At 45.3% G+C, this 17,506-nt stretch overlaps 2 protein-coding genes across 26 annotated transcripts in view; one reads left to right on the forward strand and one right to left on the reverse strand.

Moving 5' to 3' along the window:
• Positions 1 to 13,184, reverse strand: part of GIT2 (GIT ArfGAP 2) — a 65,527-nt gene extending 52,343 nt beyond the window's left edge. For 5 of the 19 annotated variants that reach the window (XM_063614443.1, XM_055240083.2, XM_063614448.1 and 2 more), the window contains exons 1-5: positions 12,957 to 13,150; positions 8,422 to 8,555; positions 6,484 to 6,596; positions 5,757 to 5,862; positions 84 to 170 (exon numbers count right to left, since the gene is read on the reverse strand). In XM_063614443.1, coding sequence (XP_063470513.1) covers positions 84 to 170; positions 5,757 to 5,862; positions 6,484 to 6,596; positions 8,422 to 8,555; positions 12,957 to 13,008 — 492 coding nt within the window. In that variant the 5' untranslated portion in view covers positions 13,009 to 13,150. Of the gene's footprint in view, positions 1 to 83; positions 171 to 5,756; positions 5,863 to 6,483; positions 6,597 to 8,421; positions 8,556 to 12,882; positions 12,906 to 12,956 lie in introns of those variants that run through there. The other 14 variants (XM_063614446.1, XM_063614437.1, XM_063614449.1 and 11 more) reach the window with 5 other exon arrangements.
• A 2,640-nt stretch (positions 13,185 to 15,824) lies between these two features.
• Positions 15,825 to 17,506, forward strand: part of ANKRD13A (ankyrin repeat domain 13A) — a 41,814-nt gene continuing 40,132 nt past the window's right edge. For 4 of the 7 annotated variants that reach the window (XR_008650003.2, XM_055236372.2, XM_063614468.1 and 1 more), the window contains exon 1: positions 16,054 to 16,428. Coding sequence is in view for 5 of the 7 variants with exons in the window: in XM_055236372.2 (XP_055092347.1) it covers positions 16,333 to 16,428 (96 nt within the window). In the remaining 2 variants the exon portion in view is untranslated. Of the gene's footprint in view, positions 16,429 to 17,506 lie in introns of all 7 variants that reach the window. The other 3 variants (XM_055236374.2, XM_055236375.2, XM_063614469.1) reach the window with 3 other exon arrangements.

Raw genomic sequence — 17,506 nt, forward strand, 5'->3', positions numbered from 1 at the left:
TAGACAAAAGAGCACATTAAATAAAGGCTATATGAACACAACTCACTTAGTTTCAATATCTGAAGCAATTAATGTTTTCTTACAGGATGAAAGAAGTTGGCTTGTGCTCCTAAAGATAACAGTCTCAAACAGGTTTCAAGATTCCCTGTTCTCACGCTCGAATGGAGTTGCTGAAAAACGCAGAAACAAAAAAGGAATCGTAGTTAGAGGTGTAAAAAATGATGTCCTAGGGCAGCTGATAGACCATTTTAATATATGTTACATCAGTAACACACAATCTTTATTTGTCTCGGTAAAGTGCATGGACCAGTCTCTCCTTTGCCAGTCACAACTGTCCCTGGGCTGTAAGGTGGGGTCAGGCCATTTTACTGATAAGGAAACTAGGGCTGTGAAGGCTGACTTGCCCAAATGCGTGACTTGTCTAAGAAATGGCACAACTAGAACTTGAGTGAGAGGCAAGACTGTGTGAAGAGGTGACTGTGCATGGCTCTGACATATGACAGACCTGAATTTCAAACTATACCCACTTCAAGCTGTGTGGCCTGGAGAAGGGGCTTTAAGCAATCCGAACCTCACTTTCTTCATCTCAAAAATGTCAACAATGGCCAGATGCAGTGGCTCATGCCTGTAATCCCAGCACTTTGGGGGGTTGAGGTGGGAGGATCACTTGAGCCCGGGGGTTTGAGACCAGCCTGGGCAACATAGCAAAACTCTGGCTCTAAAAAAAATACAAAAATTAGTTGGGTGTGGTGGCATGCAAGCCTGTAGTCCCAGCTACTAAGGAGGCTGAGGTGGGAAGATCACCTGAGCCTGGGCAGTGGAGGCTGCAGTGAGCTGTGATCATGCCACTGCACTCCAGCCTGGGTGACAGAGCGAGACTCCGTCTCAAACAAACAAACAAACAAAATTTAAAAAAGGTGGCATTATTCTTTTTAGAAAGGGTCTTTCTTGCTCTGTCATCCAGGCTGGAGTGCAGTGGAGTGATCATGGCTCACTGCAGCCTCAGTACCCTGGGCTCAAGCAATCCTTCCACCTCAGCCTCCCAAACAGCTGGGACTACAGGCGCCGGCCACCATGCCCTGCTAATTTTTTATTTTTCAATACAGATGAGGTCTCACTATGTTGCCCAGGCTGGTCTCGAACTTACAAGCTGAAGTGATCCTCCCACCTTGGCCTCCCAAAGTGTTGGAATTACAGGCATGAGCTACCGTGCCCGGGCCTATTCACAGGGTTATTATAAGGATTTATTGATATAATAAAGTGCTCAAAGAATACAAATGCTATAATAACAGTTATTATTATTAGTTGTTACTGTAATTAGGGCTTTAGGACTTCAAATTCTACACTGTGTAAGCTACAGGATCCTGCCTTATACAATACCCTCTCTACCGCATTATTCTTGGCCTGTATAATATGCTTTAATAAAGTCTTTCAGGGTAGGAAAAGGCCTGTGATATACCGAATTCTGTACTACGGCAGAAAAGCTCTTATACATTCAGAAGATGAGCTGCCTTCCTTCAAATCTAACCTAGAATTGTCCAAGATGCAGTAACCATTATCACAGGAATGAAGAAATCTACTCTAACATCTATTTCTAAGTCTTGTTTAACTTTTTAAATAGTTTTTTTGTTTGTTTTTTAAACACGGGGTCTCGTTATGCTGCCCAGGCAGGACTGAACTCCTTGGCTCAAGCAACCCTTCCACCTCAGCCTCCCAAGTAGCTAGTAGTATAGGCATGTGCCACTGTGCCTAATTTTTTAAAACTTTGGTAAGGAAAAAAAAAAAAAAACCCAACATATACCAAGTCTTATTAATCAATGGAAGTAGCAAGTATATGCATTTCTTTTTTTTTTTTTTTTTTTTTTTTTGAGACGGAGTCTCGCTCTGTCGCCCAGGCTGGAGTGCAGTGGCGCAATCTCGGCTCACTGCAAGCTCTGCCTCCCGGGTTCACGCCATTCTCCTGCCTCAGCCTCTCCGAGTAGCTGGGACTACAGGCGCCTGCCACCATGCCCGGCTAATTGTTTTGTATTTTTAGTAGAGACGGGGTTTCACCATAGTCTCGATCCCCTGACCTCGTGATCCGCCCGCCTCGGCCTCCCAAAGTGCTGGGATTACAAGCGTGAGCCACCGCGCCCGGCCAAGTATATGCATTTCTATGCAAAATTTCAAATTCTGAATTCTTCAGCCAGATTCTGCTGGGGATTAAAAAAGGGGGAAAAAAAGGCCGGATGTGGTGGCTCACGCCTGTAATCCCAGCACTTTGGGAGGCCAAGGCAGGCAGACTGCTTCAGCCCAAGAATTTGAGACCAGTCTGGACAACATGGTAAAACCCCATCTCTCCAAAAAAGACAAAAATTGGCCGGGCGTGGTGGCTCGTGCCTGTAATCCCAGCACTTTGGGAGGCTGAGGCAGGCAGATCACTTGAGGTCAGGAGTTCAAGACCAGCCTGGCCAACATGGTGAAACCCTGTCTCTACTAAAAATACAAAAAAAAATTAGCCAGGCATGGTGGTGGGCACCTGTAATCCAAGCTACTCAGGAGGCTGAGGCGGGAGAATCGCTTAAACCCAGGAGGTGGAAGTTGCAGTGAGCTGAGATCGTGCCGCTGCACTCCAGCCTGGGTGACAGAGAGAGACTCCATCTAAAAACAAAACAAAACAAAACAAAACAAAACACACACACACACACACACACACACACACACACAAATTAGCCAGGCTTGGTGGCACATGCCTGTGATCCCAGCCACTTGAGAGGCTGAGGTGGGAGAATCATTTGAGACTGGGGAGGTTGAGGGTGCAGTCAGCCATGATTGTGCCACGACACTCCAGCCTGGGCAACAGAGTGAGACTGTCGTTTAGGCTGGAGTGCCGTGGCATGATCTCAGCTCACTGCAACCTTCGTCTCCCCAGTTCAAGAGATTCACAGCCGAATTCTACCAGACATACAAAGAAGAGCATCCTACTGGAATTATTCCAAACAATCAAAGAGGAGAGGCTTCTCCCTAACTCATTCTGTGAAGCCAACATCAGCCTGATACCAAAATCTGGCAGAGACACAACAAAAAAGGAAAACTTCAGGCCAAAATCCATGATGAACGCAGATTTTTTAAAAAACTCTCAACAAAATATTAGCAAACTGAATCAGCAGCACATCAAAAGTTAATCCACCATGGCTAGGCGCAGTGGCTCACGTCTGTAGTCCCAGCACTTTGGGAAGCTGAGACAGGTGGATCACGAGGTCAAGAGTCCGAGACCAGCCTGGGCAACATGGTGAAACCCGGTCTCTACTAAAGATACAAAAAATGGCCGGGCACAATGGCTTACGCCTGTAATCCCAGCACTTTGGGAGGCTGAGGCGGGCGGATCACGAGGTCAGGAAATCGGGACCATCCTGGTTAACACGGTAAAACCTCGTCTCTACTAAAAATACAAAAAAAATTAGTCAGGCGTGGTGGCGGGCGCCTGTAGTCCCAGCTACTCAGGAGGCTGAGGCAGGAGAATGGCGTGAACCCGGCAGACGGAAGCTTGCAGTGAGCCAAGATTGCGCCACTGCCCTCCAGCCTGGGCCACAGAGCAAGACTCCATCTCAAAAAAAAACAAACAAAAAAAACCCAAAATACAAAAGATTAGCCGGGCCTGGTGGCACGTGCCTGTAATCCCAGCTACTAGGGAGGCTGAAGCAGGAGAATTGCTTGAACCTGGGAGGTGGAGGTTGCAGTGAGCCAAGATTGTGCCATTGCACTACAGCCTAGGCAACAGAGTGAGACTCTGTCTCAAAAAAAAAAAAAAAAAAAAAAAAAAAATTAACCCATCATGATCAAGTAGGCTTTTTTGCTGAGATTCACGGCTGGCTCAACATACACAAATCAATAAATGTAATTTGCCACATAAGTAGAAGCAAAAGCAGGCCAGGCATGGTAGCTCCTGCCTGTAATCCCAGTACTTTGGGAGGCTGAGGCGGGCGGATCACGAGGTCAGGAGATCGAGACCATCCTGGCTAACATGGTGAAACCCCGTCTCTACTAAAAATACAAAAAAAATTAGCTGGGTGTGGTGGCAGGCGCCTGTAGTCCCAGCTACTTGGGAGGCTGAGGCAGGAGAATGGCATGAACCCGGGAGGCGGAGCTTGCAGGGAGCCGAGATAGCGCCACTGCACTCCAGCTTGGGCGACTGAGCAAGACTCTATCTCAAAAATAAATAAACAAATAAATAAATAGAAGCAAAAGCAAAAACCACATGATCATCTCAATAGATACAGAAAATGTTTTCTTTTTTTGAGACAGGGCTTTGCTCTGTCGTCCAGGCTGGACTGCCATGGTGTAATTTCAGCTCACTGCAACCTTCGCCTCCTGGGCTCAAGTCATCCTCCCACCTCAGCCTCCCGGGTAGCTGGGACTATAAGCGTGTGCCTATAGTCGGCTAATTGTTATATTCATTGTAGAGACGGGGTTTCACCATGTTGCCCAGGCTGGTCTTGAACTTCTGAGCTCAAGTGATCTGCCAGTCTCAGTCTCCCAAAGTGCTGGGATTACAGGTGTGAGCCATCGCACCCGGCCAAAAAGTAATTTAAAAAGTTCTGAATAAGTAAGTCCTCATGCTCTGTGTGAGTAAGCATTTATCCAAGGCAGCGCTCTGAAAATAAATATGCACATTTCTTACAGCATCTCTCAAAAACATGCGAAGGCCCACATAAAGAAAACCACCTCACTCATTTTACAAGTATCATAAACCATTCTGTGTACTATAGCTTTGAGTCACACATTGCTTTCCGAAGATCATACTCACTGTTCAACCTGGAAACCTGAAGAAGTCCCCTTCCTTTAGTACTTTTTCTAGTCCTTATTAAAAAGAAACAATTGTCCTATAAACTTTCTAGTCCCTTCTAGAAACAACTCTGAGATGGTTCCTATTTCAAAGTTAAACAAACAAAAAACTTATCAAAATATAATTTAAAAGCCATATTGGAAAAACACAAACAGCCTTCCAGAGACTTACTTTTCCTCTTTGCTCTGAACCTCCACTATGTGAATGGCTGCCATTTGAATTCAGATTAAAGACGAAACCAATTGACAAAAAAGCTATTAATTAATTAATGTGCAGAAATGAGTTTTTTTCTTTCTTTAAAAACTTTTTTCAGCCTGGGCAACATAGCAAGAACCCGTCTCTACAAAAAATAAAAAATATTAGCTGGGTATGGTAATGCGCCTGTAGTTCCAGCTACTCGGGAGGCTGAGGTGGAAGGATTGCTAAAGCCTGGATGGTCAAGGCTGCAATGAACCGTGATTGCACCACTGCACTCCAGCCTGGGCAACAGAGCAAGACCCTGTCTCAAAAAAAACAAATGAAAAACAAAAAAACCCTGGCCGGGTGCAGTGGCTCACACCTGCAATCCCAACACTAGGAGGCCGAGGCAGGCAGATCACCTGAGCTCAGGAGTTCGAGACCAGCCAGGCCAACATGGCGAAATCCCGTCTCTACTAAAAATACAAAAATTAGCTGGGCATGGTGGCATGCGCCTGTAATCCCAGCTACCCAGGAGGCTGAGGCAGGAGAATCGCCGGAACCCGGGAGGCAGAGGCTGCAGGGAGCCGAGATTGCGCCACTGTACTCCAGCCTGGGTGACAGAGAAAGACTCTGTCTCAAAAAAAAAAAAAAAAAAAAGCCCACAACCAAACTTTTTTTTTGTTTTTTTTTCAAATAAAACAATATGCTGTCTCAGCCAGCTCTTTTAGGGATTTTAAAAGGTGTGACCCACCTTGCTAAGGTCTTTGGCAGTCACACTATCGTCATCCCGGCAGGGCAAGCGATGGACGAACGCTAACATTTGATACTTGGCTCTGATGAATTCCGCTTTATTGGGACTGGTTCAAAAACAAAAAAGAAAACAGTTCACTCGTTCAGATACAACAATCCCCATTCTTTGTACTGTAAAAAGAAGAGGAAGTGACCCACATCCCCCACTTGAGAATAAAATGAACAATGCTCAAGTAAGTTTCAGCAAGGTTTAAGACCTGAAGTTTGAAAACATACATTAGTTATTATAATGGCTGGGATTCCAGAGTACCTGCTTTTTATAGTAGCCATCTTCTCTGTGTAATTGTCTGAACTGACTTAGCAACCTTGGGAGAAAGCAGCATTTAGTCCCATCTTATAGGTGAGGCAACAGGCAGACGGGTACCCAGACCTAGATTTCTGGTCTGATCGCCTCTTATTTGAATGTAAGTTTAAATCTGATTACATTTACAGACTCCAAGCCATGGTTTCCAACTGAGGAAGCCACTTACTCCTGCCAGGTGGCCATGCTAAACAGATGGTCCTGCCCCACCCCATTCTGCATTTCTAATAGCAAAGAGCCTGATGCACGACTAGTGTAACCCCCTCCTTTGCTGCCCTTGTGGAGACTGACCAAAAATAGCTGCACTCCTTTCGGTGGGCCCCATTTGTTATGAAGAAATAAAAGTATTTATAAACATTCCACTCACTGTACTTTATCCTGTGGATTAGCTTTACGTCTTCCACTCATAATAGACGCAGGGTCCAGCAAAGAATGCTCCCATATAGAGTTAGCACCGTTATTATACAAGGTCTCAACCATCTAAAACCAAGCAGGATGACATAAGACTTCAATTTCTTTTCACAAATATTAATGGGGATCAGTGACTGAACAGAGTAAACAAAGTCCTGTTATAAATGCTCATTTGTTAGGAATATCATTCATATCATTGTTTTCTGATTTGAGAATGAGAAAGATGATCAATCTATATGCAGGATTCAGCTTTGACTAGTAGCTATCCTACTAGTCAAAAGAAGTGTGACTGAACTGTTCTTATTCAGTATGAAAGAAAAGTACTCTGACACCTTAGAGCAGGGTTTCCCAAACCTAATTGAACACTATTTTCAACATTCTTAACGACCCATGTACTATCTATATTATTCACTTAATATTTGTCTTTAAAGCCCCTTACTTTTAAAAACAACTACAGTTTGATGTGCTAGTTATAGCTTTCCCATACACAGTAAAATAATGTAACCATTAAAAAAACATGTATTACCCACATCTGTCTCGAATACCACTGGTGGTTCCATATTTGGGGAATTGTTGCTTTAGGGTCAACCCTGGCATTCTAAACAACTCATCTCTGGACTTTACTGAGATTCTATAATACAATCTGGCTTTGTAAACACAGACAGACCTGAGAGCAGTAAATAGCCCCTTTCACATGAGCGTGAGCTGTTAGAAACTTCTAAGCAAAAGTTAGTAATAAATCATATCTCCAAATTTCATTTCAAGGCATGACTCCTAAAACAGCCCCATCTGTTTTTTACAGCAGTGTAGTTATTTTCACATCAGAGATCCATACCCACTTGTTTTGGCTCCTTGGTTCACACAGGCAAGTTTAAGGGATATGTGCAGCTGTCACAGATTCAGTGAAATGTGTAATCAAGACAAATGAGGCAAAACACACACTTAACCTTGAGTTCCAAGAGAACTTGAAGAATGTGTACCCCAAGATAGAAGTAAAGGTGACGTGACATTGGACTCCAAATAAAACAAAGAACTCATTTAACAGGGTATTCTACATGCAATCAAAACATATTAATTTAATTTGGTCTCTCTGACTAGTAACAAGAGCTTTAAGAAAACTTAAAATGTTTCAGAAGTTTCTGAGGAATCTCAGCCCATGCTGCTATCAAAGCAGAAAAACATGTTCTAAAAATATTAGCAGGTACTCAGGAATAAGTACATTAAAGAAAAGATTCTCAGGCAGTAGCCTTCAGAAACATTCATTATCATGCGTAGAAAAGATGGACTACCGGCTGGGTGCGGTGGCTCACGCCTGCAATCCCAGCACTTTGAGAGGTTGAGGTGTGGATCACTTGAGTTCAGGAGTTCGAGACCAGCCTGGCCAACACGGTGAAACCCCTTCTCTACTAAAAATACAAAAATTAGCCAGGCATGATGGCAGGCGCCTGTAATCCCAGCTACTCGGGGGGCTGAGGCAGGAGAATCACTTGAACTCGGGAGGCGGAGGTTGCAGTGAGCTGAGATCACACCACTGCACTTCAGCCTGGATGACAGAGTGAGATGCCGTCTCAAAAAAAAAAAAAAAAAAAAAATTTCTGGTGACAGTCTAGAAAGTCAACAGAGCAACAGTACCAAGATATTTTAATGAGTATTCATCTATCTACCTATAATTGAGCTTTTTGAACAAGATTTATGTCAAGTAGGAAGAAAAGTCTTTAATGAATTCAATACAGATAATATTTGTAAATAGCATTGATGGGCATGCCATCTCTATTCAATTATGAAACAGTTTTGTCTTATGGAAGAAGTACACCAGGAGAAATTTTAGTTGTTAACATGATGAGCCCTAAAATGTAAATTACCAACCATCGGGAGAATTCTTCTTATCCTTTACCTGAAGCAGTGTTGGAGGCCATGGTGTGTGTTTCAGATGCCTCACTTGGGAGATATGGCGCCCTAGACTCCGATGGACACTGCAGCACTCGTCACATAAAAACGTTCCCCTATTTACTGATGCCCAGGAAGGATCTGGAAAGAGAGTGAAATCTCAGTGGCAGAGATACCAGCAGGTTGCTATACTGCCAGATGGCAAAAGACGACTGAGGTTTGGTTTGTCAGAAAACGGAGACATTTTTGTTTCAGTATGCTCATCAACGCACCAGGCTGGTCATCTTGTCGGATGGTATGACCTATCTTGGCTGATCAGGTACAATGTTGAGACTAAAAATACCAGTGGGAGCCTTGGGTAAACAGTTATCTTCTTTCTGGTTCAGGGCCACAGTTTGTAGCCCTAATGTGGATCTACCATTTCAGATGCAAGCTTTTTCATTCAAGCTAAGAAAGCAAATTGAGAGGGTACAGACGAATGATTTTGGATCCATCTCCATAAAAATCAAGATAATTTTTTTCTTTTTTTGAGATGGAGTCTCACTCTGTCACCCAGGCTGGAGTACAGTGGCACAATCTCGGCTCACTGCAACCTCTATCTCCCAAGTTCAAGCAATTCTCCTGCTTCAGCCTCCCGAGTAGCTGAGATTACAGGCATGCACCACCATGCCCGGCTAATTTTTGTATTTTTAGCAGAGATGGGGATTCATTATGTTGGTCAGGTTGGTCTCAAACTCCTGACCTCAGGTGATCCACCCACCTCGGCCTCCCAAAGTGCTGAGATTATAGGCGTGAACCACTGTGCCCGGCCAAGATAATATAATTTTGACAGTGAATTATGCAGATAGCATTTTCTGCAGTAAATGGTGTAAAGACGGCTGTCCTAATTCACTGCTATGAATCAACATGCCAATATGCTTAGCAGAAAGCTGCAAGTTACAGAATCATAAAATCACTCAGCTGCTACGGTTCTGAGGACAGGGAAACCTGGCCTCTTCCATTAGGAAATGTTCTATGATGTCCATGAATTGTTTTTGTTTGTTTGTTTATTTGTTTTGAGACAGCGTCTCACTTTATCCCCTAGGATGGAGTGCAGTGGCGCAATCTCCGCTCACTGCAACTTCTGCCTCCAGGGTTCAAGCGATTCTCCTGCCTCAGCCTCCTGAGTAGCTGCAATTACATGCGTGTGACACTAGCTTGGCTAATTTTTGTTATTTTTAGTACAGACGAAGTTTCACCATATTGGGCAGGCTGGTCTCAAACTCCTGACCTCAGGTGATCCACTCGCCTCCACCTCCTAAAGTTCTGAGATTACAGGCTTGAGCCACCATGCCCAGCCAATTGATTGTTTTACATAAACTACCAAGTCCAATCCTGCAACTGATCTGAAAAAAAAGAAGTTGCAATAACAGCAGCTTCACAGAGGCAAAGATGTAAAATAAAAATGAAAAATATTTTTAGTGTGTGTATAATACTTTTTTCCCTTTAAAGTCATAGAGCTTCATTAGCTGTCCTCTGAAACAAGGGATAATTTCATATTTGGCAAGCAGGATGGATCTGGGTAAGTAAATACCTAGAAACCTCAAATAAAGAAAGAGCTACATTTCATCAGACTCACAATGGGGTGACAATAGGTGCCATTTAAGCTGCCTGGTCAAAGGGTTACATTTAAAAATTCTTCAATGTCCACAAAAATCTCTAAAATGCATGTACACCATCTTTACCATTTTTTAAGAGTTTATTCAAACCCTTTCAAACCATATAATGAAAAGTTATGGGCTTTCAATCAAAGACGAATCCTGGGAGCCAGTGAGTATGGTGGTTAAGAGGGTTGACTCTAGAGACAAGCAGTTAAGGGTTTGAACCCCAACTCTGCCACTTCTTGCACAATGATCTCAGACAAGTTACTTGAGCGTTTTCACCATGGTTCAAATGAGAACAACAACATATCTGGGGATAGTAAGGATATAGAGAATAAGTGAAGTACCTCACACATAGTAAAGTAGTAATGTTAGCTGTTATATCTTTTCTAAATTATTTTCTCAGTATTTAGATATTTTCTAGACGTGAAATTCATGATCACTGGAAAAAGTTTTTGATGGGAAATACTTAAAACATTGAACATTTCATGTGACCACTCTACTACTGTACTGAAAATCTCCATGGAGTTTTCAAGTAATTGAACTCAGAGTGTGATGTATTTGAAATGAACCAGATTCATTAAAAAAAAAAAAAAGTAGAACATTTAAGAAGACGTGATCATGGTTAAATGTTTGCATAAAATAAAACAGAATCAAAATAATTCAATTTAGTATAACTCTGTTGCTATTACTATATCATCCTAAAAAGCAGAGATTGGAAATGTCCAGATGAAGGAGCTCTACAAAGATGCATAACACTGCTTCCTGCAGTATAGTACTGCCACTAATGGCCAAAAAAAAAAAAAAGACTGTTTTGAAGCATAGCTTTGGTTTTCACTTATTCAGAGGATTTGCAATATTCTTTTTTTAGCAAGTATTTAACACATATTAATTAAGACAAGTATTCGACTAACCACTTTAGCATCCTGGATCAGAATCCCATGGAAAGAATATTAGAATGTTAACATAGTAAAATAAAAATGTTTGTATGAATGAGATTGGGTAAAACCCTTTAAGTTCATCTGGAGCCAGGGCTCCAGGGACACCACAAATGAACTTCAAAAATGTTTGTGACTCCCCCAGACAAATCTTAGGTAAATTCGTTCACGTGCATTTTAGGGGAGAAGGCCTTAGCATTCATCAGAATCTCAAAGGGGTCCCTAACCCTACAGGTAATTCTCTCAGCAGGGCTTTGCAGAAAAGGCAGCACAAATTCCCAGCTGCTCAATTTCACAGAATATTTCAAGGTAGCCTAATTATATTCAAAACAGGAAGGAAGTGGCTCAAGTCTCTGCAGATTAGGCGTATGAGACAACAACTAAAGCGATACGATGGAAGAGAAAATGTTCTGAAATGCATAAAATGTTGCAAAAGTATATTTAGGATGGCAATGGAGGAACAATTTTGCTTTGCCCTGTACCTCATCAAGAAGCAAAACAATACGCATTCCAAGAGGAAGTTAGAAGCTAGACATATGTGAATCAAACACATCACAGAAGGTTCAACTGAAAATAGGCAAGAAAATAAGGAAGTGGAACAAATAACATTTTTAGAGAAAACGATGGAGTTTGTATAACACACTAACTTGGTTTAGAAACACTTCTTTTTAAACTCCTCCATACCCCCTCCCTAGCTTCAAAGGAAACTGGTAACACCTGCACTATACGGGCCATAAAACAACCACAAGAGGTTTGAGTTATCACAGTTCTATTTACAATCAGTCTCTACTTCCAAATGACAAGCTGAAGATCAGAACAGTTGCAAAGTCAGTGGTGTTCAATGATTTAATTAAGATTGTTTATTGGACACTATTGTGCCAAGAAAGCCATGTTACCTTCGAATTAACTCAAAGCCAATACATCCAAGCACCTAAAAAACAGCATGTAATAATCTATCCGGAGACCTGACAATTCAGTTGCAATTGCTAAGACACACTTGATCTCCAAATGTGAATATTATGTATGAACAGTTATACATCATTATGAAGGAATGGCTTTAGCGTTTCAATGCCCCTATATTGCTGGTGATTTTGCGTTTGTTTCTGTTGTAATCAACGTATGATTTAGACAGTCAAATATAGCTTTAAGGGACTGCAAGCGTTCTACTGTAGACAGCATAATGCAAAAAAGAAAAGCCTTAAATGATACGATCCTACGAGTATTCATTGAATCTTCCTCACCCCTGAGCGTGATACTCCCGATTATCCTCATCGAAAAAAATGAGGAAATCAAGCCAAGTGACCAAGTGAAGTCACCAGCCCAAGGTCATCCAGAAGCAAAATCTAGTTTGAACCCAGGCCGTTCAGATCCTCAAACGTGAGACAAGCACTGCCTCCTACGTGCTGGTTGTGTTTGGAAGACCCCGATCTCCTGGCACCTCTCCCGGGCAGAGTAGCTGTCGCATGTCAGCAGCGGGGAAGTCATCTATGGGGACCCTCTGGCGAGTCTCAGGGAGTGTCATCTTCCCCGGGCAGGACACCCAGGCAGAGAAAGGGTCTAGTGGGAGGTGACACCTGCAGCCTCTGGAGGCTGTAGCCGGCAAGACGCTCGCATTTTACTTCTGTAATTGGCTTTCCTGTGGATTGCCCAAGCCCCTTCCTGTTGGGGAGCAGCCCTGGCCCCCGTCACCTCCCCAGTTGGCCTGGGACGGAGGGAACGGGAGGGAACTAGAGGAAAGGGAGGGCCGCGAGGGACGGGGAGGGCGGCGGCCCCCTGCCCGCCTGGCTCTGACAGGCCCGGGACGGGTCCCACCCCAAGGCCGCCCAGGGACCTCTTCGTTGCGACCCTAGCCGCGGGTTGCGGACGCTTGGCCGCGGGATGCAGCCTGACCTGAGGGGGCGGCCCCGGGGTAGGGGTCCGGGCCAGGAAAGCAGAGGGGAGCGGGCCCGGCCGGTGCGACTCACCCGGCCCGCTGCAGTCAGCGCACACCTCGCTGCTCCGGAGCCGTTTCGACATGGCTCCCGCCTCCCACCTGCGGGGAACTAGAGGCCAGGGGACAGCAAAGGCGGCGACGGCGGCGCTTCCGCTCTAACGGGTCCCAGCGGCGGCGGCGCTGACGGCGGCGCCTCTCCCCTCAGCGCCTTGCAGCCTTGGCACAGCACGCACGCGCGGGGAGGCGCCCTTCTGCGAGTGTCAGGTCATGTGACCGGAAAGGGCACGCTGCCTTGTCGCCATCTTGAGTGAGGGCAGGAGACTGCCCGAGTGTCATCTGTCTTACCTTTAAATATTGAATTTGGGTCTCCCTCTCTGGCAGATTCCCCTCGTCCCAACTGATTAATACCAGGGGAAGTAGCAATATCTTGTGATGAGAACCCTGCAGCCACAACCTTCCCGAGGCAATCAATGGTCAAGTTCATTCATTCATTCCTTGATTCAACAAATATTTATCAAGCACTTACCATGTTTTATATACTGTCCCAGCCACTGGAGAAACAGCAGTGAGCAAAGACTGAATTTCTAGTCCTTACGAAGCTTGCATTTTACTGGGGTAAAGTAAAATAAGAATATATTATATGATTCCAGGCTGGGCGCGGTGGCTCACTCTTGTAATCTCAACACTTTGGAAGGCTGAGGCAGGCGGATCACTTGAGGCAGGAGTTCAAGACCAGCCTGGTCAACATGGTGAAACCCCGTCTCTACTAAAAATACAAAAATTAGCTGGGCACAGTGGCAGTCGCCTGTAATCTCAGTTACTTGGGAGGCTGAGGCAGGAGCTTGAACCCAGGGGGTGGAGGTTGGAGTCAGCCGAGATCATGCCATTGTACTCCAACCTGGGCGACAGAGTGAGACTCCGTCTCAAAAAAAAAAAAAATTAGCCGGGCATGGTGGCGCATGCCTGTAATCCTAGATACTCAGGAGGCTGAGGCATGAGAATCGCTTGAGCCTGGGAGGTGGAGGTTGCAGTGAGCAGAGATCACGCCACTGCACTCCAGCCTGGGCGACAGACCGAGACTGTCTCAAAAACAACTTCAACAACAACAACAACAACAGAAATAACAAAAAAGAATATATTAGATGATTCCTTAGGCTTCAGTTTTAATCTCATCTTCAAAATTAAGATAATGCATTGTTTACTTCTAGTCCACGATTTGTTTTTGTATGGCTTGCTACTTAAGAATGATTTTTACATGTTTAAAGGGTTGCGAGATGAAAATAAAGGAGAAGAGAGGGAAAGAAAGAAAAAGAGGAAGAAGAATATGCGACAAAACTTGTATGTGACCAGCAAAGTTAAACATTCATTTTGGCTAAGGACAGATGGAATAAATTATGGGAAAAATGTGATATACCTGCTGGATAGTAACCCCTCAGTAAATAGTAGCTCCCATAATTATGGATATTGCTATTATTTTCTAATTACTGTTTTTCTTCATATGCGTGGAATTTGAGAATAACAATAGCTAACCTGGGATAATTTACAAAATGGTGTGAGATAAACACAATGAAATGAGGTGAATCAGTGTGAAGGAGAAAGGAGATGTGACCCTAATACCAATGATTACTTATTGTCTGTCTTACATACAAACACAACTATGATCTCCATTCAGCAAATATTGAATGCCTGTTGTGAGCCAGGTACTATTTTGGTTTTAGATACTCTGGTAAGCAAAACGACGTGGTTCCTGTCATTGTGGGGTTTTCTGATTAATGAAATAGGGAGATTTTCAATAAACATGGGATGATGAAGAAGAAGAAGAATGTTAAGTTGCAAAAGGCATCTGAAAGAATGAGAAGTGCTGGAAGAGGCCTGAGAAGCACTGGTCTTGAGTCCATCTCTACAGTGTGATAAATGTGTGATGGAGGAATAATCACAGAATTCCCACGCATTCCATGGTTAGAGTCTCCGGGGTGCCATACTGGTGCTCCTGCATCCTGTTTTGGTTTAACAACTCACAAATCTTCGGGCTCCACATCTGTGGAGAATGGATTAGCATGGGATTCTTGAACAGCTGTTGTTGCAGGCATCTGAAGAGCTGGATGTGCATACACTCAGAGGGCAGAGGGAATATTTTCACAATGCATTAAATAGCTTCACCCAGCTATGTGGTCTAGTTGTAGACAGCTGAGCTGAAGCAGCAGCAGAAAGTTCAAGCCCTTGAGTAGCTAGCTGTAAGTTGATTTGGTTCTTCATTGAGTCAAGGAGGCATAGCGCCTGAAACTCAAAGAATAAACTTCATATTCGCAGACTGTGGTCAAATATGTATATTACTTATCAGTCCTTTCAGCCATAACCTCAAATCCAAAAAGCTAGCTTAAAAATGACATTCATACATCGACTAAATCACCACCATAGATAGCTATTGAATCATAACCTGGTTCGGAGTTCAAATAGAAGCGGTTCTCAACTGAGGACGACTTTTCTCCCCGAGACGACATTTGGCAATATCTGGAGAGGCATGTTTTGGGGAGTGCTACTGGCATTGAGTGGGGAGAAAGACCAGGGAAACTGCTCAGCATCCTACAGAGGACCAGACAACCCCCACACAAAAACTGCCCAGTTCAATATGTGCCGAGGTTGAGAAATCATGAAGTAGAAATATCCCCTTTTATGCAAATACTGTATTTGAAGCCACTTCGCCAGGGTTTAGCGTTCCTCCTTCAAAAATTGTCCGGTGTTGCCCACTTCCAAAATGGCTTTTGACCCATCGTGGAAGCATCTGCCCTGCTGCAGAAAGGCTGCAAGGCTGTCGGCAGCTGGAATGGTTTGGTCCGGGGCTCAGTTGTCACCCCCTGACTGCAGAGCCAATGGAAGAGGTCCAGTTGTGGACCGAACCACATGGGGACGCTGGAGAAGGGGGAAAGAAGCTGGGGACAGGTAGACGGAACTTTCCGCGTGGAGATCTTTGGCCAAGAGAATGAGCTCAGCTCTGCTCTGTGGGCTATACTGAGTTTCTCGGTGTGAGCTGGAGGTGGGTGCAATGGCGCGGACCCCGGACCCGGTGCCCGAGGTCGCCTACCCCCGCCACGGCATGCGGTGGTTCGCTCTCTGCACTTCCCTGTTTGGGGCAGTTAGGTCCGCAGAAGTCGGTCCGCGAGCTGTCAGCGCGGGCGGGAACGCCGCGGGGCGAGGGGTGGGCGCGGCCGACCTGGTCCCTGAGCCGGCCGGCGACCCCGGACCTCCCGCGCGCCCCGTACCCGACCGGCTCAGCCGGCCGGCAGCGTAACGCGCCCTTCACTCGTTTGCTCGCTGGCCTCAGGGCAGGCAGGCGGGCGCGGGAGACCCCGCCGGGGCCGAGACTTGGGGCGGGCGGGCGACGAGGACCCGGTTACGGCCTCCTCGCCATGTCCTCGGCCTGCGACGCGGGCGACCACTACCCCCTGCACCTCCTAGTCTGGAAAAACGACTACCGGCAGCTCGAGAAGGAGCTGCAGGGCCAGGTGAGGGGCGGGGCGGGGGTCCGTCTCCCGGTGGGGACTTCGGGGAATCGGGGGTCGTTTCGCCTCCCTGAGCCCATTTCCAGCCCTCTGTCCCCGGGATCCCCAGACCCCTTCCACTTTGCAGGTGTGGGACAGCCCTAATAATAGGACACGTATCGAGTGCTTACCGTGCGATGGGCTTTTTAAATATCTTCTCTCTTCACCTTTCCAATAACGCTGGAGAGTGGGTACTGTTACTTTTCCACTGGACAGAGAAGGAAACTGAGGTCCTCAGACGCTACGTGCCTTGTGCGAGGCCGCCCCGCTGATAAATGCCAAGTCGGGATTTTAACTCGGGCCGGCTGGCTCCAGAATGCACCGTCTTAACCATTTTTAGGTTCTGCTGCCTCAAAGACGTAAGAATAGCACACCCTCCTTGTTGTAAGGAAGGGCTTGGTTGGTTTTGGAGTCCAGGTTCTAACTCGCCCTGTGACCTTGGGCAAGGCATTTTCCCTCTCTGGCCGACGTTAACTTAGCTGTAGAATGAGGATGTTGGTGCTGGGGCAGAACCCAACACTTGACTCTATTGATAGGTCTGGGGTGAGGTCCAGGTGCCGCGTTTTAACAAACTCTCCAGGGAGGCTGATACCTAGCAAAGTTTGAGAATCACTGGTTCTCAGGCTCCTTAAAATCCCTTCCTGTTCTGAAGTGCTTTGATGCTTTAATCTTTTCATTATTGCCGTCTCTTTAAAGCAGTAGTGCTCTCAGTTGGAGGTGATTTTGCACCCACGACCTCCCGGGGACATTTGGCAATGTATGGGACATTTTTGATTGTTGAAAGTGGGGAGTGGGTGCTTCTGGTAGTGGGTAGAGGCCAGTTATGCTGCTCAACATTCTACAATGGCCAAGACAGCCCCCCTCAACTAAGACTTCTCCGGCCCCCAAAGCCTATAGCGTCTTGGTTGAGAAACTCTGCTTTTCTTTCTTTCCTTCTTTCTTTCTTTTTTTTTTTTTTTTTTTTTGAGACTGAGTTTCACTCTTGTTGCCCAGGCCGGAGTGCAATGGTGCGATCTCGGCTCACTGCAACCTCCGCCTCCCA

The sequence above is a fragment of the Symphalangus syndactylus genome, chromosome 13 (genome assembly GCF_028878055.3).
Source record: "Symphalangus syndactylus isolate Jambi chromosome 13, NHGRI_mSymSyn1-v2.1_pri, whole genome shotgun sequence".
Lineage (NCBI taxonomy): Eukaryota > Metazoa > Chordata > Mammalia > Primates > Hylobatidae > Symphalangus > Symphalangus syndactylus.